General features: G+C 30.6%; 3 protein-coding genes across 8 annotated transcripts; 1 reads left to right on the plus strand and 2 right to left on the minus strand.

Moving 5' to 3' along the window:
* Positions 1-558: 558 nt before the first annotated feature.
* Positions 559-2,653, minus strand: LOC101215137 (costars family protein). 2 transcript variants are annotated; one of them, XM_031884737.1, is made up of 3 exons: positions 2,365-2,614; positions 2,232-2,283; positions 559-978 (listed from the first exon to the last, which is right to left on the minus strand). In XM_031884737.1, exons 1-3 carry the CDS (start codon positions 2,379-2,381, stop codon positions 772-774), a joined length of 276 nt encoding a protein of 91 aa, XP_031740597.1. In that variant the 5' UTR covers positions 2,382-2,614; the 3' UTR covers positions 559-771. The 2 variants fall into 2 exon arrangements, with proteins under 2 accessions (XP_031740597.1, XP_011653450.1); XM_011655148.2 differs by lacking the exon at positions 2,232-2,283 and having other exon boundaries at positions 2,365-2,653.
* A 619-nt stretch (positions 2,654-3,272) lies between these two features.
* Positions 3,273-9,326, plus strand: LOC101214901. 5 transcript variants are annotated; one of them, XR_004216273.1, is made up of 9 exons: positions 3,320-3,774; positions 3,863-3,958; positions 5,364-5,404; positions 5,825-5,942; positions 6,676-6,756; positions 7,544-7,868; positions 8,009-8,125; positions 8,765-8,872; positions 8,954-9,326. XR_004216273.1 is itself a non-coding variant. In XM_004147458.3 (6 exons), exons 1-6 carry the CDS (start codon positions 3,565-3,567, stop codon positions 7,598-7,600), a joined length of 603 nt encoding a protein of 200 aa, XP_004147506.1. In that variant the 5' UTR covers positions 3,320-3,564; the 3' UTR covers positions 7,601-7,966. The 5 variants fall into 5 exon arrangements, 1 of the variants encoding a protein (XP_004147506.1); XR_004216272.1 differs by having other exon boundaries at positions 8,009-8,872; XR_004216274.1 differs by lacking the exons at positions 8,009-8,125; positions 8,765-8,872; positions 8,954-9,326 and having other exon boundaries at positions 3,273-3,774; positions 6,120-6,756; positions 7,544-7,612.
* Positions 9,327-10,589: 1,263 nt separating this feature from the next.
* Positions 10,590-18,484, minus strand: LOC101223132 (MADS-box protein JOINTLESS). The gene is made up of 9 exons (XM_011655149.2): positions 18,204-18,484; positions 17,646-17,852; positions 15,572-15,641; positions 14,653-14,714; positions 13,640-13,739; positions 13,502-13,543; positions 12,379-12,423; positions 12,100-12,263; positions 10,590-10,908 (listed from the first exon to the last, which is right to left on the minus strand). Exons 2-9 carry the CDS (start codon positions 17,825-17,827, stop codon positions 10,902-10,904), a joined length of 672 nt encoding a protein of 223 aa, XP_011653451.1. The 5' UTR covers positions 17,828-17,852; positions 18,204-18,484; the 3' UTR covers positions 10,590-10,901.
* Positions 18,485-23,469: the final 4,985 nt, after the last annotated feature.

Consider the following 23,469-nt stretch of genomic DNA (forward strand, 5'->3'; position numbering starts at 1 on the left):
AGAGGTTGCTTTATCCCATCCCTCTCTCTTCTATCTCTACTAGTGGGGGTGGGGGCTATATTTCTTCTGATTGGTTCCCCCTCAACTTTGCTGAGGGTGGTGTTGTGCTGCTGGTTAGTTGTATTATGGTTTTCCTTGAAAAAGGAAAAAGTGTTTTCAGATGGAACATAACAGATGGTGTCAAAAGTTCTGGACTTAAATTAACAAAAGTTCAGATTTAAAGGCATAAATCCATATTTTTCTTTAATTTAATGTTTAGTTTCACATATTGTGATTTAGTAGGTAATTTGCTTAATAAGTTAATAAAACTAACTTTCATATATTATGACACAAATAGTGTAAAATAGTGTCTTACTACTCACTTTTACAAAAATTCTTCATAACATTATAAAATTATAACAGTGTACATAAAATTACATTAGTTCTTAGATTTAAAGAAATTCTACGCATTCTTGTAACTTGAAAATAGTGCGTAAATTTTTTTACTATTAGAAAATGAAAGATCAAACCATCAAATTTGAAGCAGGATTATAGATTTGTGCTCTCTGCGAGTGTAAATTGGTATTCTTAATTACTTCTCCCATTAGAACAATTCCGCCATTTGATAAATTATTTTCCCTTGCAAAAGTTATCATATCTGGAACACGAGGAATTTAATAAACATGTAACTAAATGAAAATTGTTATACTCCATATTGATTATAAAACATAGAAATTGAAGATGCAAATTGCAAGAACTGCTTTTTCATATTACATATGAATCCATCACTACTCAGGCCGTCTTTACAGCTGCAGTGGATGCAACTTCTGTTGTTGGAATGGCTTTGAGAATGATCTCAACGTTATCATGAACTCCTTGCAGCAACAATTCACCATCATAACTCACTATTTTTCTCTTCTTTGCTGCTCTTAGCGTCCCGACCAGTGCTTCGAATATGTTAGCACATCTATCATCATTGAACAACACCCCAAATGTTACCTGAAAATTGAAATTCCAAATGCTTGAACAGTTAGCTTCTAGAAATAGAAACAGGCACGCCAGAAAATAAAGGGAAGGATCATGGGTCGACTACAAGATCGAATGGTTTGGAGATTCGAGAAATTGCTTATAGAATGCCAACTACTAAGTGAAGACCCTCCACTCATTGAAAAATGGAGGGGAGGGGGAAGAAAATGAAGCTTAACGAGCTTTCTGTTGGCCAACCGGCAACCACTACAAGAAAGCTCGAAGGAAGTGTAAGTTTTTGGTTCATGAGTTTCTCCACTGTAATGTTTGGATAACGCCATATGAAATCTGACTTTTCAGCTGCAAAGAAGTAGTTTCAGTTTCAACACAGCTAGCAGATGCATCTAGTTCGAAACATTTGATTAGAACAGGCACAAATTTGGAGAAGTTATTGACAACTGCAAAGAACTAGTTTCAGCATTGTTGGCAGATACATCTCAGTTCTAAATACTTCATTGTATTAGAGAACCCTTCTCTTGAAAATCTAATGAGAAGGAAATAAAAATGAAGCTGCCCATCAACTATCTGGTGGGCAATGTTTCTGAAACGTTCATCGCTACGATCATCTTTCAGATTCTCTGATTCTGACCCAATTTTAGAAAGTGAGAAAAAGGAAAACATTGAAATTAAATGCTCAGATATGGAATAAGCCAAGTTATCATACTCCAATTAAGCATGGCCAAATCATATAGGATCGGATCCCAATCTTGTTATCCAAAGAGGGGAGGCTAGATTGACCCAAGAGTTTAAACTTATGTGAAAGGTAATGTTACAGTGTAGTGACTTGAACACATCTTCCTGAACTAATTACCTTCATACAATCTTAAATCAAATCAAGGATTGGTAAAAAAAGCCTTAAATCAAAGCTTGGTCAAAAAGGTTAAGTTTATGGGTGAAGGTAAATTTAATTATATATTGTTTAGCTCGTTAAAAGACACCCAAATGAAAGGCAGGCTGATTTGAAATGGGCTTGAATGTGCAATGTTATACACACAGGTCCGTTCTAAATGAATCTAGTAACTCAATACAATTGAATCGTTTCCATTTACTTCAGATTTTTTGTCAAATTTTCATACCCAATAATGGCAAAACATCAAACAGGTAATTGGCATAGGCAGGCAGATCTGGTTCTGAGCTATGAGAAAAGTAATCTATACGACAAGGTAAAAAGAACCCAACTTCAAAATCTAGATCCAAGTTAGAAACACATTAATTTGAAGCGTAACTGGTAAATTTCTACATTCTGAGAAAGATTGAAACCGGATAAAAAGAGTTGACCTGAAAAATGAAAAGAGATCCAAAAAGAAAGACGTGAGAAGAAATGAAATCTTGTTTATAGATGTAAAACATTGTCAATACCTTGTAAGAACCATCATCTTGGAGCTTGCCGAGCCTTTTAATTTCCTCTTTGAGTCGCTCAACTTCCTCCTCTACGTTCATGGCTTCAGATCTTTCTCTATCTTCAATTCCTCCTTGGAATTCACAGCTTCACAGAAAAATAAACTAACAAAATTTAAAGGGAGAGAGAGTGGAGAGGGGCCCTTAAAAGGCTGGCAATTTTTATAATAATATCAGATATTTTGTAACCCAAATCACTGCTTCCATCAGCGATCAAATAGTTAGAGTTGGGCATGTTGACAAAGAGTCCGGACTATAATAACTCAAAGACTTGTGGTTTTAGGATTAAGTTTAGTTTTACTTTGAAAATTAGAATTCACATTTCAAGCCTTTATAATTCTTCAATATCAAGAAAAGAAGGTGTTTGTTTCAAGAGTTGGAGAGTTTGTCCATCAACATATCACCTCCTCGTTCGTTGGTCAATCTTCGACCTTCAACTTTTTTTTAGTTTTTATCTAATGTATTTAAATAAATTCACATAAACTTGTTTTGCTTAGTTCAATTATAATAATATTTTTTAAAATACACTTTCTCATTTTTCTATTTTTGTATAAGCCTTTTAAAACTATTATTATATTAACTTTTTTAATTATCTTTCTTTCTTTATTTAAGACTAACGTTGGTATATATATAGTGCTAAATATATGTCAAATAAACTTTACACATACACACAAATATATAGGGAGAACACATAGATATACAACTTGTTCTAGTCTTGATTTTGGATGGTGTAATTACTTGCTCTCACTTTTTTTTTTTTTAATCATGTATCTATGTATCTATGGTGAAAATATTTTTTTGTGTGTCATCTTGGTGGTGGTGTGTAATTTTGATGTAAGTTTTTGTGCAATGTTATGGATTTAGAGAATTAATTGTTTTTTTTATGGGATGAAATTTCCCTTATAAAAGCCCCTTTCCCAATATTTTAATTTCTTTTGCAAAAAGTACATTATTTTCCAATTAACCCCGAAGCTTCGGTCAACTGAATTAGCGCTATGAATTTTTCTTGTCCTTTTGAACACACTCAAGACACTTGTAATACCTCCAATCGAACTCAAAAGTTCATCGCCCAATCAGTAAGCTGAATCCTGAGATAGAATTTTTCATCAGTCTGAGATATAGATTCTGGGAAATTCATTGGAGCTGAGGAAATCTGAGGAAATGGAGAGAAACGGAGAGGGAGCACCGGCACTGGCACCGGCAGCGTCGTCGTCGTCGTCGTCTTCTTCACAAATCACCAGACCTAGAAGAAGTGTGGACCCTTTGCTTGTCACTTGCAGGTTTTTCAGTGTCATAACAGCCCTCACTGCTATTCTCTGCATTGTTTCCAATGTTATCTCTGCAATTCGGTCCTTTAAGAACCAATCCGATGTACTCACACTGTTTCCCTTGCTTCTTCCTTATTGTAATCTTCGAAATCGAATGCGGTTCTCATGCGGTTCTTTAACTTTTTTGGCAGATATTCGATGGTATATTTCGGTGTTATGCAGTTGTGATCGCATTCTTCGCGGTCCTTGCTGAGACGGAATGGGAATTTATTTTCAAGAACTGGAAGGTTTTTTTTCTTTTTTTGCGTTTGAACCCTAAATTTTCAATTGTCTTGAAATACGATTACTCGAAACATCTCCTAATAATTCGATGGTTGGAGCTAAGAATTGAAGTATACTTTAATTTAATAGAAATGGGTAAGAACTAAAACTCTCTCTTGATCATTTTTTACTTTGCCCATTTGAAAATTTATTTCATTTTATCAATCATTAAACGCTAGGGATATAAGGTTACTATGACCTCCACATTAAAACTGAAAAGCAAAGTAATTATCCAAAATGAAGGGATGTATGGTTTCTTTAAACTTTGCTACCATTAATTGATAGGAGTGTAGCTTGAAATCTACCCCGTCCGTCCATACAGTTCTCTTGCTCCGTATCAAAATGGTGTTTGTTTGCCGCTAGGGCAGTATTTAAATGTGTTCTTTAGTTTTTATTATTCTGGTGGTCCATTTAGAGTCATACAAATGATAACCTTGAACCTTTTGTATTGAAAATAGGGGAAACTTATGATGCCCATTTATATTTTACATCCGTTGTTTTGCATTCATTTAATGCTATCAACACAAAATACGCACGTCTTTTTTACACACAAATTTATCCTAAAGGTGCCTGTGCAGTCGTTGTTCAGGTCAGTTTGCTGCAGAAACTACATGTCGGTTTCCATGTATTGGAAATTGATGGTTTTTTACTGTCTGCTTGCCCTGACCAACCGGCCGATGACCAGATCATTTTTCTAGATGGTTTGACCGTGTGGGACAAGAGAGGGTAGGAGATGGATAGTAGAGTGCTGATCAGAGAGGTAGATGGCTTGGAATCCAGAGCTTCACTAGTCGTTTGAAGCGAGAGCCAGGTAGTTAGTAGTGAGAACCACGACAGATGAGCAGTAGAGGGAGGGTGAGGGGAGAGGTGTGTGGTGTGGGAGGGAGTCAGATAATCAGGAGGGGGGTGGCGGCTTGTAAATTTTCTTATTATTATTAGTTCTGTTTAGTGTGTGTATACGCCAGTAGTTTGAGCCTCATTGGGCTCAGCTGCTGCTGACTGAAGTTACAAACAGATCTTGACAAACATATACCCTTAAGATGACCCATCCAATCAAGCAGCTCAATCTTTTCGTTCTCTATTGAGGCTAAGCATTTCTTTATTTTATTTTATGCATATTTCATAGAATGTTGTCTTTCCGTTTCTGGGATGTCATATTGCTACAATGTAATAAACATTACTTATTGGCATAGAAATTCTTATTGAAGGATCTATTAAATGGTATTATAGATTTGTTCGTAGCAGTTTATTCCCTGCCTAAATTTTCTGGGATGTCACTCAAACTGCATCCTGCCATAAAGAACTATAGTTCACTATATTCTTTGAAGCTCAAAGATGCATGTGGTGTATAATTCCTTCTATGAATTGCAGGTATTGGAATATTGGGCTGGCCGGGGCATGCTGCAAATCTTGTACGGTTTTATTTTTAGTAGCGTTTGCAACTTCTTCCTTTTTATTTTCCTGACTTGTTACTCTGCGTCATTTGCTTCTATGTTCATCTTGCATGCACCCACTCTATTTTGTTGCCGAATTGTTAGTTTTCTGAAGCTACAATTAAAATACACTTACACATGCAACATGATGTGCTAATTAGATGCCTTTTAGTTAGTTCAGTGGACCGGTGACCTTTCCTAAGGATGTTAGGCTGAGACTTGTTTAAATTTTACTCTTAACAGGAGATTTTGTCGTGCCGTAGAGTTATGTACTTACCATGATTATAAATATAGGAAGTCCTTGCATTGATCAATTAGATGCCATATGAGATCCACTAAATGCATGGATTTGTCGTATCAGGAATATTTAGTTAATAAGTTGCAATTGTTTTTGTACAGTGTTGCAGTCATGACAAGAGCTTTCCCTGTGTATTCTGTAGAGCAGAGAGAGCTTATTCTTCTTCAAGATGCTGCAAGTTATCTTCTCCTTGCCTGTGGTGCGGTCTATGTTGTATCGGTGAGCCTTGTGAACAACACCTCGTTTCCTAATTTAATCCTGGAGCTCAGGAGAGAGTTTATATGTTTCTGCTCTTTGCTTGCTGTGTGATGTGTGTTGTTTTGGTAGCTTCCAAGGAACAAAAACAATGTTAATGCTTAAATGGAGATTTACATATTTTTCTTTCTTCCTCCACAGTTGTATATTTTTTTTCTGGTTCAGTAAAAAGCAAGGGAACACAACTTTTACACTCGTGTTTCTCTTAGTATCAATCCAACAGTCATATGACCTGTTCATGCACTCGCCCACTAGCAAGTTAGCGAAGTCAAAATCTCATAGCCAATGGTGCAGATGAGTCTTTCACAAATCTTTATTCATATTTGCACGATAACATTGTTATTAAATAATACTTGATCCGAGAAAAACATTAACTAAATCAAGAAACAGAGTGTGTATATGCAACAAAGTAAAAAAGAAATCAGACCATCCATGATACTTTCCGTAATGGTACCTCTCTTCATACTTAGTATGTCTTTGACTGCACTGAATTTTACTTTCAGTATATCTTAGACTAATTATGGAAGGTGCAAGTTGATTCAGAACCTTCTGTGAGCTGTGCTAGCAAACAACAGTTAAATTATCATCCCTGTGCAACTATACATTCTGTGTATAAAATATGTGATTACATGCTTGTTTGCATGCATGCTTAACACTAAATGGGATAATTGGTTCTGTTTTTCCTACAAATTTCAAGGGGATACTGTGCATTGGGTTTCTCAAACGAGCTCGCGAAAAGAAAGAAACTGCAAAGGACAAGGTGGTCAAAGATCTTCAGGTAAGTTCTCTTTATCAGATATTTCCATAACTCATTGGGGAGTATGGATGGATACTAACATTGTCTTGTTGCCTATATAACTGAAAAATATTAAAAACATATATGGGCGATATATTGTTTTGGGATTATTTCAAACCCTTTTCTGCCGAACTACTACTCCAATTTGAGTCTCGAGTATTTTGGGAAATGGAGTTGGTTATGTTTAAACGCACCTAGTATGATTAATCGTGGAATCTACCGGACACTTCACGGATATAAAAAAAAAAAGAAAAAAGATTAACCATGGAATCTACTTTGTCTGGTTTATGACATCAGTCACTCTGTAATTACATGGATTTAATTTACTTGGAAACTGAACTTCAACTCCAACAAGGCTTCATTTGGTGACAATTTTGTTTCCACAAATTTTTTTAACAAATTAAGCCTGTATATGTTAATTTAATTTACTTGGAAACTGAACTTCAACTCAAACAAGGCCTCATTTGGTGACAATTTTGTTTCCACAATTTTTTTTTCAAAAAAATTAATCCTGTATATGTTAATTTGAAATCTTAACCAGTAGATTTTTTTGGACTACTTTTCTAAATTTTGGCTTTGATTGTAAAAATGAGTAATGTTAATTTTTTAAAACATAAAAAAAAACACATTGTTACAAACTGAACCAAAATATGATTGTCTTATTAGTCATAGGGCTCCACTCGGTTTACATGAATCAAGAATTTTTACTTTATTATTGAAACATTTGTTCACATAATTTGACCTTGAGGAAGCCGTGAATTTGTTGCAGGAGTTGGAGAGACAAAAGCAAGAACTTGAACAGTTGCTCATTTCAGAAACTGTTTGAAACAATTTAAAGACATCCCTATGCACCAGAATTTAATTGCACCTGATTCTCACTTCGCTGCTGGGATTGTATGAGCATTTGTGCTGCTTCATTTTTTACTCTACTATAATTGTTCCCTTGCAAAGTGAGTTTGGCTTAGTGGTATTGGCATGACGAGGTTGAAGGTTCAATCTCCTACCCGCAGTTACTGTAATAAAAAGTAATAATTGTTGTCCCACTACTCATGTAAATTATGTGTGACTTAACAAGTTGTCCCTGCAGTAATTGTGTAAGTTCATTCTGATTGTGTTGACAATTTGTCTCACTGTGTTAACAAAAGAAATTGTTCGTTGAGACAAAAAATTGATTCTTTGCTCTCTTAGTTGATGCTCTGCAAACATCAGTGATCAAACGTTGCTTAACTTACAGGACCACAGCCTTGCAATGTCTTGATGAACGGTCTCAATCACAGCAAGATCACATCTCTCATATAAATATTTATGATGAATGTGCTTCATGATGCTACAAAAGCCATCAGGCAAGCAGGTTCTTTTACTTTGTCTTAGAATTTTCATTTGCATTGTTACTTTGTTAGTGACTTCAATTTACTCGTGGATAAAATGAATCTGTTAGACCCTAGTTATAGAAATACTATTATTAGTAGTAGAATATTTGTATGATTATTAGAAGGGGCATATTAGTATTTGGATAGCAATTTGGTTAGGGCCTCTTAGTATAAATCGAGTGAGAGGTTAGGAGCAAGGTGGGATTTCCTCTGGAAATTTTGGAAGAGTCTAGCCCTCTTAAAAGGCTAACCTTGTTACTTTTCTTATAATATCATAGCATATTTCCATACTTTAGTCTTCTTGAATTTTCTATTTGTTCTTAAGTGTGTTCTTATTTGGAGGTATTCTAACCGAATCCTTTTAGAGTTTTGGACAAATTTTGGAATTATGACCGTGACTTTTATAGTGTTAGCATATTGTTGTTGGCTTTCTCTTTCACGTAAATTCTCTCTCTCACAGTTATACGAAAACACAATCAATGAACTCTGACAGTCATGGAAGATGAGAATAGAAGTTGATTTGACTATGAATTGTGCTTGTTTCTCCTTAGTTTGTGGGTATAGGAAAAATCTTTAGTACTCCTGTAGACCTCAGTACCTACTTTCTATGTTCACACTAGGATTCGATGCGGTTGGCTGACATTATCATTCTTAAAAGACGCAGGCGTTTTGTGGTAGAGACATTTAAGTGTGATTACAAAACCCAAAAGTGGAGTGCGACTTCGAATGTAAGAGAAGTGTGGGTTGTTGAGTTTGGTTCAAATCCACTTTCCATTATCTCACTATCTCACTATCTCACGTCTTTTTAGAATCAGAAGCTTGTATGGAATGCGCACTTTAGTTGAACGATGAAGAAATTATACAACCAAGAGTGAAGAAATTGTCAAGTTGGTATTACAATATAATATATTAGACCACTTGCCCTTTGCACGAGGAGATCTTTCATCTTTTCATTATCTCACAAGTCTTATAATTTGAGTGAGTTAAACAACTCACTGACTCAAATGCTCCATTTCAGAAGTTCAACAACGCAATACTTCATTTAAATTAAGTATGATTTCATTGATATGATTTAGTTTCGGTTTGATGCTTGAAGTTTCAGTTTGTATCTAAGAGTTCTGTGAACTGTAAATACAGATTGTAAAAAACAGTTCTTATAAACAGTAATAGTTTTTTAAATAATAATCAAGTATATAACGACATTTATAAAAAATTACAAATATAACACAATCCATAGGTTATAGACCATTATTTACTACAAGAACTATTACTTAATCATTGGTAGATTTTGTTATGTTTATAAATTTTTTAAAATTTTTATAATATATGCTAATATTTTGAATCTAATTGCGTATTTGCAATTATCTTTTATAAAATGTTTGATTTGGTCTATGAACTTTTTAATTGGTCTTTGGTTTAAATAGAACCTAAAACTAATTGATTGTTAGATATGACTGTGTTTGGTAACTATTTAGTTTTGAGATTTTCAAAATTGAGTTTATAAACCCTCGTTCCACCGTTATCCTTCTTGGTTTGTGGTCTACTTTTTACCAAATTTTTAAAATTCAAGCCAAAATTTGAAAATTAAGAAAAATTAGTTTTTTAAATTTGCTCTTGTTTTTGGAATTTTACTTTAAAATTCAACTTTTTTCATGGAGAAAAATTAAAAGATTTACTTGACAATTGTAAATCTATCTATCGAAATATATGAAAGTTTAAGGACTCACTCAAACTTGTAATTTAATAATTTCTTATCATTGTTTTCAAATGACTCAGTTTACTTCCACTCAAGTGTTATAAGTTAACCTCGAGTTCTTTTAAGATAACACAACCTAATAAGATATATGTACCACTAAATTAAAGCTGGGAACTACCTAACCATGTCTCAAGTGACAGGTGATTTTGTGTTCCTGTATACAATGAAAGCAGAGGAATCTTCGTATGCTAAAGTGTGTTAGCTTTGCAATAATTGACATGACATTTGTTTTTTAAAAAGTTAAAAGCGCTCCTGTTGTACTATAAAAAATGCTTCATATCCAATTAACACTCAACTAAAAACTCTACTGAATAACAAATGCATATGAATGTTTATAAGACAAAGTTTCATGCATCAAAATTTAAAGTAAGAATATTAAAATCTTCATTGATAACATATCTTACCAAATTATCTATCATACATAATTAAATGCTTGCTTTGTGACTCAACTCAAACCTAATCTTAAATCTCAACAGAAGAATGAACACCATTTTCTAGTACAATAATTACAAAGACGAAGATCAAACCTTCAATCTCCAAAGAGAAAGACTATGTTAATTATGGTTGAGTTATTCTTCTTTTGTACTAAGTCTAAGGGACATGACTATCATCAATCTTCAATCCCCTAGAAGACAAACTTATGATTGAGTTATATAAATATAAAATAGTAAAGTGGGGAAAAGAGGAAGTTCTGTATATCCAACTCTTACTCAATTGATATGCAGAGAAACAGTAAATACTCATATATAGTATCCAACACTTTTCTTTTTTGGTATTGAAAACACATATCATATATTCTGTGCTAATTAAAAGAATTGGGATTAAAATAAGTACAATATGGTAAGGAAAAGCATGCCTTTTTGACATCCTTTAATTTCTCTATGTAAACAGGATCGTGCTTTGGCAGTCCATGTGATTAGTAAAGCTTCCATTAGAGAAGGGCTGTGTTTTGCATTGCCTTTTTGCTGCAAAGAACTAACTGCATGCATAACTTGGTGCCTTCAAAGACTGCATATATAGGGTCAAGCATCATATATATTAATTATCACATTCTTGTAACCAAATATATCATAGTAAAAGATCCTTTTCTCACTCCTTGAAAGTTGAAATGAGTTGTTAATTGAGAGTTGGATAGAATTAATGAAAAAAAAGAATAGTTTGCAATTAATATCAAATTTGGGGAACTTTCTGATATGAGTTTTTAAGCTCGTGAGTTTCATTAAGGTTTATCTTGTAATACTTGGTAGGGTTCCATATAAGCATAATTTCATATGGTGTTAGTAAGAGCAACAAACTCCTATATAATCTCCAATAAACTAAACAACCATATAGTCCTAACATTTTACCCAAGTCAAATTTTAACTCAGGAGCCAATCATCCATTAAATGTTTGACAGAGCAGAAATGGTACCATTGCCCAATCTTAGAGTCTAGTTGGAAAAAACTTTATATATATACATATATGTAATATCTCTTTTTAATTAACCTTTAGAGTACATATGGTCCACCGACTTATGTGTTAAATAACTCAACCTTTCAACACTATTCACGGTTGAAGTTTGCACATTTATCTAAGAGCTCTTTCTCTCTCAAATGTTTCATAGCTCCACACAAAACTACTCTTCACCTCAAACACAAATCTTTTAAAATATTCATAAGTAGGAGAGATCAAGGGTGCATTGACACCTCTCTAGCACCCTCATTAGATGTCCAAATCAAAATAAATACAAAGACAAGCTAGAGGAAAGATTAAGAGCCGAAAATTTGCACCTTAATTGAAGAATACTATCTTCCTAACTAGCTTGACACTTTGAGACATCTCAACTAGGTCGACACTTAAATATAGAGACTTCCCAATACCAACATATGAACGGAAAACTTTAAAAATAAACTCATTCCTCTAAAGAACTTCTTAAATACTCCTTTTTTTAATTCTCTAAGAGCCATTGTAAACAGATCTTTAATGTTGCTCTCAGATAGGAAGATATCCCTAAAGAAGGAATATTGTCTTTTTAAGCAACAAAAATGTGGAATGAAATCACAGATTGCAGTTAATATCAATCCATAACTAATTAAGTTGAAGAAACAAAATGATCAACAAGGATTTGAATCAAATTCATACTAAAATATATCAAATGTATTTTCATCAGTTTGTTTGAAGGTCCTAGGGTTATAGTGGATACGTAAGAAAAGTACTGACCCCAATTTAAGAGAAATGTCATCATAATCTTGAGAATTAGGGTTTTGTGAGGAGCTGCTGTTGCTGGTGTTTGACTTTGACTTTGAACCCACAGAATTTCCAGCAATAAGAACCACAGCTTCTTCTTCTTCTTGCTGATCATCTCTATTGATCAAGGTTTCCATCTGCCATCACATCACAGAAAACACCAGAAAGGCTAATTTTGTCTTTTTTTTTAACTTTCATTTTCACTTACGAAGAGAATTAGAGTTGTTAAGTAATTGAGATAAAAGCTCTCACTAATTTATTCCTCAGTCTCTGATTCTCTTTCATTAGCAAGCTTTCCTGCAATAATATAATATGAAATGACCATTTACACAAAGGATATCTCATAAGTACCTATAAAAGATGTTTAGACAAAGAAAGAACAGTGTCATGAAGTTTTTCTTAATTAAGAGGACTCATTTGAAAGGTATAATACCAATTTGCTGCTTAAAAGTAAATCATCGCCTTGATTATTTGATTAAAACAAATGTTTTTTTCGCACTTCTTCCATTGAAAATTTCATTTTCTTAAGATAATTTTTGAAACTTTAGCCAAATTTCAAAAATTAAATTTATAAAAGCTACACTTTGATAACCTAGTTGTGATCTCAACGGACAACAATTCAATAACTATATGGTTTTTGGTTTTGAAGAGTATACCTCTTTTCTTGAATTGAATTTTTAGTCAAATTCTAAATGAAAAAATAAGCTATTTTATTCTTCCTTTGATAAAATTTTATTCTTTATTTTTTGTTTTTAAAAATTGATCCTATAAATATCTCTTCCACATTTAAATCTTTTACTTTGATATCTATCAATCCAAATGTTTTGAAAAACCAAACCAAATCAAAATTTGAAAACTAAAAAGAGTGATTTTCAAAAACTTGTTTTTCTCTTAAATTTGGTTAAGAATATAATTTTTCTACATAAGATTGATCTATAAACCATGATAAGAAAACGAAAGAAATAAGCTGAATTTTTAAAATTAGAAAACAGAAAAATGAAATGATTACTGAAAGGGGTCTTAATTTATTTTAGTTTTCAAAACATGATCTAGATTTTGAAAACATTTCTAAAATTAAAATAAGAAGATAAATTAGAAATCAATAAGTGCAAGTAGGGTAGAAAAATCTAAATCAAATAGTTATCAAAAGGGTGTTTTTTTCTTTTTGAAAAAATTTAGTTAAAAAAATTAGTTAAAACAGTAGATAATAAACAAAGAAACCTATTAATTTAAAATAACCCAAAATGGGACACAAATTTCATCACAGTCGAGAATAATACTTTAGAACACACTTAGTTCCTACAATAGCTTGTCAAAGAATAATGTAAGAATTTTAAGAAACTATGCAGAAATTGATTAAAATGTGCTGTATAACCTTCTCCTTTACGGTAACAATTTCTTTAAGAAACTTTTCATCCTGCAAGAAAAACACACAAAATCTCCAAATTAATTAGGACATTTCAAGAGAAGACCAATATTTTGATAATCATAAGCTTAATGAAAAATGACAAACCTTGGTCTCTATTACACGATTCAAACCATTCTCAAGCAATTTCTCCAACTGCTTTAATTCTTCTATTCCAAGTTCTTGAAGCTCCTCTCCCTTCATATGCCTTAGCTTGTTCATAGTTTAGCACAAATTAATTTCTCTTCTTTTTTTCTTTTCTCTGGGCATGATATACAAATTTATTTCCAAAGGTACGTACAGCAACCGCTAGATGGGGGAGTCAAATCTAATCATATCATCCAACTAAGCTCACTTCTAACCATTTTCAAACCTTTTGGGCGGACAAATAATATGAAAAAAACTTGGGTGCATTGTGGACAACACTTATTTTGGTGCCTCCCTTCTCATCACTTACATAAAAAATATTAAAATATTTTTAGAAAAGAAGAAGCAAAATTAGCTACATGACAAACTATGATTAGACAATTCCATGAAATGCACAAACAAAAGTGAAGTATTCTTCTAACAACTATTTGTATATCAAGATTTATTTTTGGTTACCTTTTATTGGTCTTTATATATCATGCAAAGTAAAATAGTGAAATTTACTTTAAAAAAAGAAAAAAGAAAAATGGATCACCTCCTACGTAAAGGGTAGATTCAAACCAAACACAAATCCTCCTTAAAGAACTCCAACAATCCACTATTCTTTACAAAAATGGAGGAAAAACAACCCAAAATTATGTTAATTGCATTTGGAGAAGAGTTGAATATAATACGAACTAAAATTGACTAACTATAGAATATAATACGAACTAAAATTCGATCATCACTTAAACTATAGAATATAATACGAACTAAAATTGACTAACAAAGAAATATCAATCAAACCCACAAACATAGGTATATATATAAACCATTTATGAAAAAAATAGGGATGATGCTTTACTTTTGTATCTAAAAGTGTTAAAAGAAAATTGATGGAATGAATCCACATATATATATATATATATATAGTGTTGCTGGCCTATATTTTCGTATATGAATTTAGATATGTTTATAATGTTGAGTAATTTTACCTAAGTTCTTTGGTCTTGGCTGCAAATTCTTCAGTCAATTTAGCATGGGCACTCTTTTCCAACTGAGAAATAAACCCTAAAATTGATTACACAAAGCAACGAAAGTGTCTAAGATGTGTATCTAGAATATATCTCAACTGTTAACAAATATTTCATCCACTGAAAAAGTTGAATCTTTGAATTTCATTACCATATGCAATTGGACTCTTAAAAGAAAAGTGTTGTGAAGAGATTGGCCATATATAGAGAAAACATTGATGTTGGTATGATCCATATTAAAACTGCATTCCATATGTGTCTTTCTTTAGTAAAATTTTGTTGTACTAATTTGAACTTCTAATGCTTGAATGTTATGCTATTACGTTCGCACAACGTTGCAGTACTCGTGTGCTTGATGCTATTTATGTTAAAGAAAATGGGTACTTTGTTAGGGTATGTTAAAAGAAGTGTCTTCCAAACAACGACGTATTATCATAGAAATGTAGAAGAAATATCAATATTATTGAAGGCAGAAATTGCAATTTAAAAGAAAAGAAGGAAAAAGAAGAAAAAAAAAAAACTAATCAGGATACATTATTACTACAACTTTTAGAGATTAAAATAGAACATCTTTTCAAACATTAAGAAAATCTACACTACTTATAAGAGATAATCTTTAGAGAAGAAAAAAACTAAGACTTCTACTCTTACACTGTACTTCTAGAGGAAAAGAAAGTTTCTTATTACTAACTGTACCTATAAAACATTGTAACATATTATTGCTAACCATACATATAAAACCTTGTAACATAATACATTCAGATCACATATTTCTTGATCATTAACGCCTACAAGGAGGTCAATATAATAGAGTTTATAAACACTCAGTTTAGTAAGAAATATACGATTAACGATATAACGAATAAATGGATTATTTCACCTGGGATGGAGGTTGGCTAATGCTATTCAGCTCCGGTAGCATATTATGTCTTCTTAGTAAATCCAGCATGCTTCATGCAAATCAAAAGAAATATATAAATTTAATTATGCCATTTAAATAAATCAAATAATTGAGAATTAGCTTCTCTCATTTGTGAAAAAATCACACTCCTATTCTTTAATTTTCTTTTTTAATTAAACCATGTTTTACTCAGAATGAATGATTTAAAGACTCAAGTACCCAATTTCCTAAGGAAAGTAACAAATACCACACTCTTTAATAGATATAAAATGAGAGCTAAGCTTTCATGACACTCACAATTATGTTATACACAAGAATACAAAAATATACGACAATTTTGTATCACAACCCAATAGATTTATTACGAAAGAAACCAAAATTTCTCCCTAGAATTGTAATATGATCCATATTTAGCATATACTTTTTCTTTCATTATAAGGCCAGCCCCTATGGCCTATTATTATACAGTATTTGAGAAGTCTAGTGAACTTGTAAGCTTGTTCCTTATGTTCAAAGAAGATTAATTAATGTCATTAGACAGCAAGTTACACTATAAGAGGGGATTCTTTTCTTTTTGTTAAAATAGATTTAAATGTTTAAAATCCGACGAGGCATTGGAAAAAAAAAATCTAAAAATAGCATTTTGATGCAAAGTATGTTGACCGTACAATCTATTGGGGTCTGTGTGAATAATTGTGTATATAATATAATGTTGGTGAATGGTAAGTATAATATATATATATATATATATATTGTTCACAAAATAAAAACTCTAACCAAGAACCACTAGAAATGTGTTTCTACTTGGAAGAAGGGAAATTCTTAATACAATTAAACTCTAAAATTGGTTAAATCATATATACACAATATTCTTGAAATGTTTGGTAAAATTATAAATTTACACTGTGAAAAGATTAATTTCCTTGTTTTGGTAATTTAATAATTTTGTTTTTAAAAAAAATAAGAAAATGACAGTTGATGGGTAAATTTTGATCATTTAAACAATTTTTAACTATATCTTTTGAAATAATACAATTAGTAAGAAGAACAACAATAAAACATAGTTGTAAATAATATTATGTGTCTTCCTAAACTTTATAATTTCAAAGTGAACTTTGAAAAAATCCAGAGACATATTATGTTCATATTTTCATAAATATGTATGGTTGTATAGATTTTTTTAGAAATATTCCAACACTTTCTATTTTTTTATCTCTGACATGGAAACTATACACATTTACAAAATTCAAGTACAGACAACATCACATAGTTATAGGAAAAGAAAATCAAACATTATTCAGAGAGAGAGATTCTTTTAATAAGTTGCAACAATTTCGATATTTTATGGATAATAAGATATTAATGTTGCAATGATAATAATAATAATATCATAATAGGTTTTTTTAAATAATATTTAAACTATAAAATTTCGTAGTTAATAAAACTCTCTTATGTCATGTGAACAATAATATCCTAATAGGTCAACATGTTATCTCAAAGGACAATTTGGGATTTCAAAATAACAAGTATTTTTCTCATTTAAATTACAATAAAAAAAAAACAGTAACAAATAAACAGAAGACAAATAAATTCAGAGTCACAGTGATAAAACAAGATTTTTAGAAGATAAAGAAATCTAGTGTGAGATTGAAAATTACTCATCAATAATCTTTTTTTTTTCAATAAATTCTCACTACATAAAAATTACATATTTAACAACCATAGGTAGAAATTAATACACACACACACACACAAAAGCATATAAAGATTTTTCATGGGGCTCTTGAAAAGTACAAAAATTTAAACCTACAAGCCTCCAGAAAAGAAATCTTTATATGGAACTTCCTATATATGTGTGTGTATATTTATTGCACCATTTTTAGTAATCTAAAAAAACCCAATCTTTATATAAAATTCCATATTCTTCTTGTTCATTCATACTATTCCTTTCTTTTTTCTCTTAAATCTTAGCACCCGCAGTACTTCACTAAAGAAAAAAAAAGACCCAAATATATATATTAATAAAGATTTAGAAAAAGAAAAAAGAAATTACCTTGAGCTAGAATAATCAAAAAGCTTTCCAGAAGCAGAAAAAACAATGAGAGCAATATCAGCATCACAGAGAGTTGCAAGTTCATGAGCTTTTTTGAATAGCCCTCTTCTCCTCTTTGAAAATGTCACTTGTCTTGCTGCTATGTTGTCTATTTTCTTTATCTCTATTTTTTGTCTTGTCATTTTTCCCTTTTTTTTTCTTCCTTCCCTAAATTAAAAAAAATATATATATATATATAAACAACCCCCTCCCCTCCATAAATCACCAAAATAAACCCAAACCAGATCCAAACCTTCTTTAAATTTCATGAGAAAATAAAAATTACAACTTTATTATTAACATAGAATAAAGTGCGTGTTTGTGTTATTTTGGATCTACGTAAAGGGAAACTTGAAACAAAACCCTAACTATAAGAGCAAAAATCAAATTAAAAATAGAAACTTGAGAGAGAGAGAGAGAAAGAAGAATTAAGTACAGTGATGAAGAGTAAAATCAAAGAAAAAAATAGAGCTAGAGAGAAGAAGGGAAAAAAACGGCTTAATTTTTCTTACAAATTACCTCGTGTTCTATGTTGGTGTTCTTCTGTTTCTGGGTTTTTTTTTTGGCTGTAAAAATTTGAAAAAAAGAAAAAGAAAAAGGTATTGGAGATTATGAAACAAAATTTAGGAGCTGCAATGGATATTTGTAGAGAGAAGAAAATGTTTTTCCTTTTCTGGAAAAAGGAAAGGGAATGGAATTGGTTTAAAGGGAAATTTGTGAAATGGGAGTATGTACCTAAATGAGGCAAAAAAAGAATCTAATGTTAAACTAATGGATTGTATTATTTATACGTACAAGGGGGTTTTCTTTTTCATTTTTAAGTACCCACCTCACATCACCCATTTGATATATATAAAATAATAATAATAAAGTGTGAAGTTTTATTTTTATAATATTTGTTGGTACAATTAAGGGTAAGGCATAGTGACAGACTTATCACTGAACATAATTTATGACAACATTGTACCCTCGTACCCAATCACATCTTTTCTTCACCCTTGGAATGAGTGCCTTTTCCTTTCCTATCAATTACTATTTCTGTTCTTATTTTAATCTTCTTCTTCTTCTTCTTCTTCTTTTTATTAGTTAGAATTAGAATTGTGAACTAACTTAAATCAAAAGAGGTAAAGCTTTCTTTCAATCTAAGAGAAGTTAATTTAAAACTAAATTTGTATGGTACAAAAGAGAGCAAAATTGACATGGGAGATCGATTTTTGTCTCATGCACTTACCTCAAATGGGTATTCTCATCTTTATTGCTTTTTTAGGGAGCAAATTTTATTAATAAAATAAATATTTAGACCCTAATTATCCTTTCTTCAAATGCGACATGAAGGATTTGACATTTTTCAAACAATTATCTCTATTGCTTTTATACCTAAGTTTAATCATTTTATTTTTGGTGGACCAAAGTAAAGATACTTGTGGTTTCTTCCTTTTTTATATTTTTTCCAACTCATACGCATCTTCCTCTTTTTTTCTTCTGTAAGATTTAAAGGTCTGTTTTCTGGAGATGATATCCTTCTTGTTATTATTATACATCTTAAAAGAAGTAGACATATTTATTTATTTAATTTTTTAGATAAACAGATGTGAAACACTAGAAATAAAAAGGAATTAAGATGAAAGTTTGAAAAGTATATTTACACCTAATTAATAATTTATATTTCGAATAATTTAGAAGAAAAAAAAAAAAAAAGAAGAATCCAAGAACAGTCTACTATGTTTACCTTGAAATTTTCTCATCAATCGTTTTCATAGGTAGGGCTAACGTGCCATAAAAGAGTATTAAATAATTGAAAAGACATTTTTTTTTTTATATTAAATTTGTAAACTTCCTTTTGTTCTCAAAATGGAACCAAAGAGGAACTAACAATGCTTTCATTTCATACTTGGAAATTCTAAAAGAAACATGTTTTAAACCATTTTGGTGTTACCTCCTCTCTACCTCACTTCAACCATACTTTTGCCATATATATAGTTATTTTCTTATCATGTTTGTCTTTCCATTTCACTTTTCATATTATAATCTAATCCAATCATTCATATTTGTGTATTCATTTTCTAAAAAAAATATCAATTTACCTGTTTTTGACCGAATACTCTTTTGGGTTCAATAAGCTATGATACTATATCTGATAGTATGCGATTCTATCTCAAAATCTAATTGACAATAAGTTGAGTAGTCTATTTATATTTAAGAAGTGCGAGTTCCCTTATTTTTCAACGTGGAATTCTCACTATCTCAAAAACACATTTTTATTATTTTATAATTGGATGAATTTTATTGGAAGAAAGTAGTGAATTTTCACTTTTATTGACTTGTTGCTAAAAGTTGGTCCGTGCTATATTAATTAGGTCACATAACCATCTTTCCTTCCCTTAGAAGCCATAGCTAATCGAAAACTATGTCATTGAACTCCATAAAAGGTGAATGTGATAGGTGAATAATACATAGAACTACATAACTATTTCGCATAATTTGAATAAAGCACCCAAAAAGTGCTTTCATTTGCCTTTTATTTAGTAGATATTTTCTTGATTTTATTAGATTTTGAAATTTCAAAATGTGGCACCTTCACGCTAACGTCCTAGGAAGTCGAAGACATAAAAAATAAACATATAGAGAAATATAGGAGTAACAAAACCCAATTTGGTAAAGAACTACCAACATTGGAGGGCATCGTGTGCCCAAGAAAGATAATATAATAATATATGTATATAAGTCAAGCAATTACAACGTTGTACTTATCTATAAATGATAAGGATTACGGTAACTTACACAAAGTTACAACTTTAGTTCAATTACAAATTTGTATTATTATTGTGTTGAAGCTAAGCGTTCTATGGTAGTCATTGATTTGCAACCTCAAGAGTTGAATAATCGCTTTACTGAAACAAGTACTGAAATGTTTTGTTTGTTTATTTTCATGGCTTGCTTGAATCCAAGTAATTCATTTGTTGCTTTTGATATGCAAAAACTAATTCGACTTGCACAATTTTATCTAAAAGGTTTTTCAGCTATTGAACTTTCAACTTTCAACTTCAAAATTACATGATGCTTTCAACAATTGAGTTTGTTGAACTAAAAAACATATTTTATCTCGCTTACTTTGATAGGGTGACAAAGAGGGATGATGTATATCCATTAGCAATACCTTGGCATTGGTAATCAATTAAGTGAGATTTGTGGCCAACTGTAGGTTTAACGTGAAATTTCATACGTAAATCCACTCACTTCAAATAAATTGAATTTCTAAACTTCAATTAAATATTGAATTTCCTTGATTCCACTTTGAATTTAAATTATTTTAATATAAAATTAATTTAAATAAAAACAATTTTAAAAATTTAATTAAACAATTTAGTATATGATATGAGCTAACAAATAGAATTAATGGACGTACAAATGAGCTCCGATCATTCGAGCTTAATTAACTAAACTCTTTAACCCTAGTTAACCAACTATTGTTAACTACCAAGATACTAGTCCACTAAAACCTAGTAGTTGCACTATTCTCACTGTAAATATATTTTTGTCCACTTGATATAACCAAGATTAGCAAGTTGATCATTTAAAGATTTTTCGAAATTATAGATTGGTTAACAATACTGTTTTTCTTTGTAATTACTTTTTGACTGATCCTCTAATGAATAATTCGCTTGTGGTCTAAACAACAAACTAAGTTATTCTCGGACCAATGAGAGGTTGTGGCCCCTTGTTTAAAATTCAAAGTTAGCACTTAACGAAACAACTAACCTCTCTACTATCTCTAATGGTGTGTAAGAGTGAATTCCATCTTGCACTTGATGCCTCTAGCTATCTACCCATCTCGTCTTATCCTTGAAAGGGATGTTTATTGAGTCGAGGAACTAAGACTGTTCTCACCGATTCAAATCTAAGGATAATCCCCAACAATAAACAGAAGTTCATAGTTAGATAAAGATTAAAGAACAAGTTACTTAGGTCATTAAAATTGAAACAATTAATCTTAACAGTAAATGATGTTGTAAAGTAAAAGTGACTATTTCGTGGTTTGATCTTATATGAACTCATTGCATAGAAAGTCTACATTAACATGTCTCCACATCTATATGAATGAATCTAGATCATATGGTTTATATCAAATATAAAGTGAACCACATCTAAAGTGCTGCTAGGATAGATAAGATACCTAAACTTATCTCTGGACTATAAACCATTTTAACTATATCTGTAAATACAAAGTGGGCTATATCGTTTGTATCAAATATCACTGTTCTATCAGCATCTATACAGTTGATAGTATATAAATGCTGATATACAAATGTCATCATTACCTATCATTAATATATTATAAAATTTTGATATATTTATAAATATTTTCGGTGTTTAAAATAATTTTCCTTAAATGTAATCACTAATTATTCACGTATTAATCTTATTTATGTCATACTTGTAACTTTTTTTCTACTTATTTTCTAACATTCAACACAAACTAAGGTACATTTGAAATTCTGTAATTCTTTTTAGATACTTAAAAATAAAGATCAAAAACAATTTTTTTTTTCTAAGAGAAAATTTGTTCATTGAGTTTGTTTTAGCATAATTTAAAACTTTAAATTAGAAAAATGAATAACAAAAATATTAAAAACATTTACAAAATATAATAAAGTTTTAATACTTTATCAACAATATAGACACCGATGTTTATCAATATCACTGATTTGTATATTTTGATTTATTTTGTTATATTTGAAGATGCTCATTTAAATTGTCCATTAATTTTTCAAATGTGTGACTTTAACAAAGCGATTTTATCGCTTTATTAGATTGAATGTCTCCCAAATATGCCTTAAAAAAAAATTGGCTAAGAAAACAGTAGGTCATGAAGTTTTATAAAAGTAACCCTTTCCTTTCTAAAATTAAGTTTTGGTATTTTTTAAAACTTAAATTTATAATAATTTTGTTCATGAACTTCTAATGATACATTTTAGTATATAATAATTTAGTTTTTGTATTTTCAATTTTCTCAATTTTTGTTTTAGTGTTTATAGTAGTTTATAAGCCCGATGATTTTTATCCTCACGAACTTCAATAGTATATTTTTCACCATATAAACTAATTGTTATAATGTTTAAAATGATAAAAGAATATTAAAAATAAGAAATTAAATTGTTAAAGATTTAGAATTACATAACTGAGAGTCTGAGACTATTACAAGTTAAAATTTAAAAATAATAACAATTTTAATCTATTATATTTGCCACTTATTCAATATAACCTCACGAATTATCATCAACATCAGTATATAACAGATATTAAATTTGCACCACAAGAAATTAACAAGTTGATATAAAAAGAATTAATAAGTTCAACATTTTTAACCCACGTATTGTTAGAAATTCTTGTTTAAGACTTGCACAAATTTAGGGTTTCATTTGAAGTTCAATTTTATGATTTCTTTTCCTTTTTAGTTGAATGGGCTATTGACTAACCGTAAAAATGGACCTTTTATTTTAGATTCATATAATAATTTGGTACTTTTAAGTATTTTTTTTAGTTTATTTTGATGTTTGTACTTTTAAAATGATAATTTTTCTATCCATACTTCTAATTTTGATTTATTTTAGTTCTTAAAATTTTAAAAGTGAAAATTCTAATCCTTTGGGTGTGAAATAAAAATAAAAAATAAAGGAAAATTATAGAAACAAAAATGAAAATTTTAAAATGAAGCAAAAGAAAAATATAAGGAAAAGTAAGATTTAAACTTTGATTTCATATTAAAAAAAGGACCGAAAATTGT

Source organism: Cucumis sativus, chromosome 4 (genome assembly GCF_000004075.3).
Source record: "Cucumis sativus cultivar 9930 chromosome 4, Cucumber_9930_V3, whole genome shotgun sequence".
Taxonomy (NCBI): domain Eukaryota; kingdom Viridiplantae; phylum Streptophyta; class Magnoliopsida; order Cucurbitales; family Cucurbitaceae; genus Cucumis; species Cucumis sativus.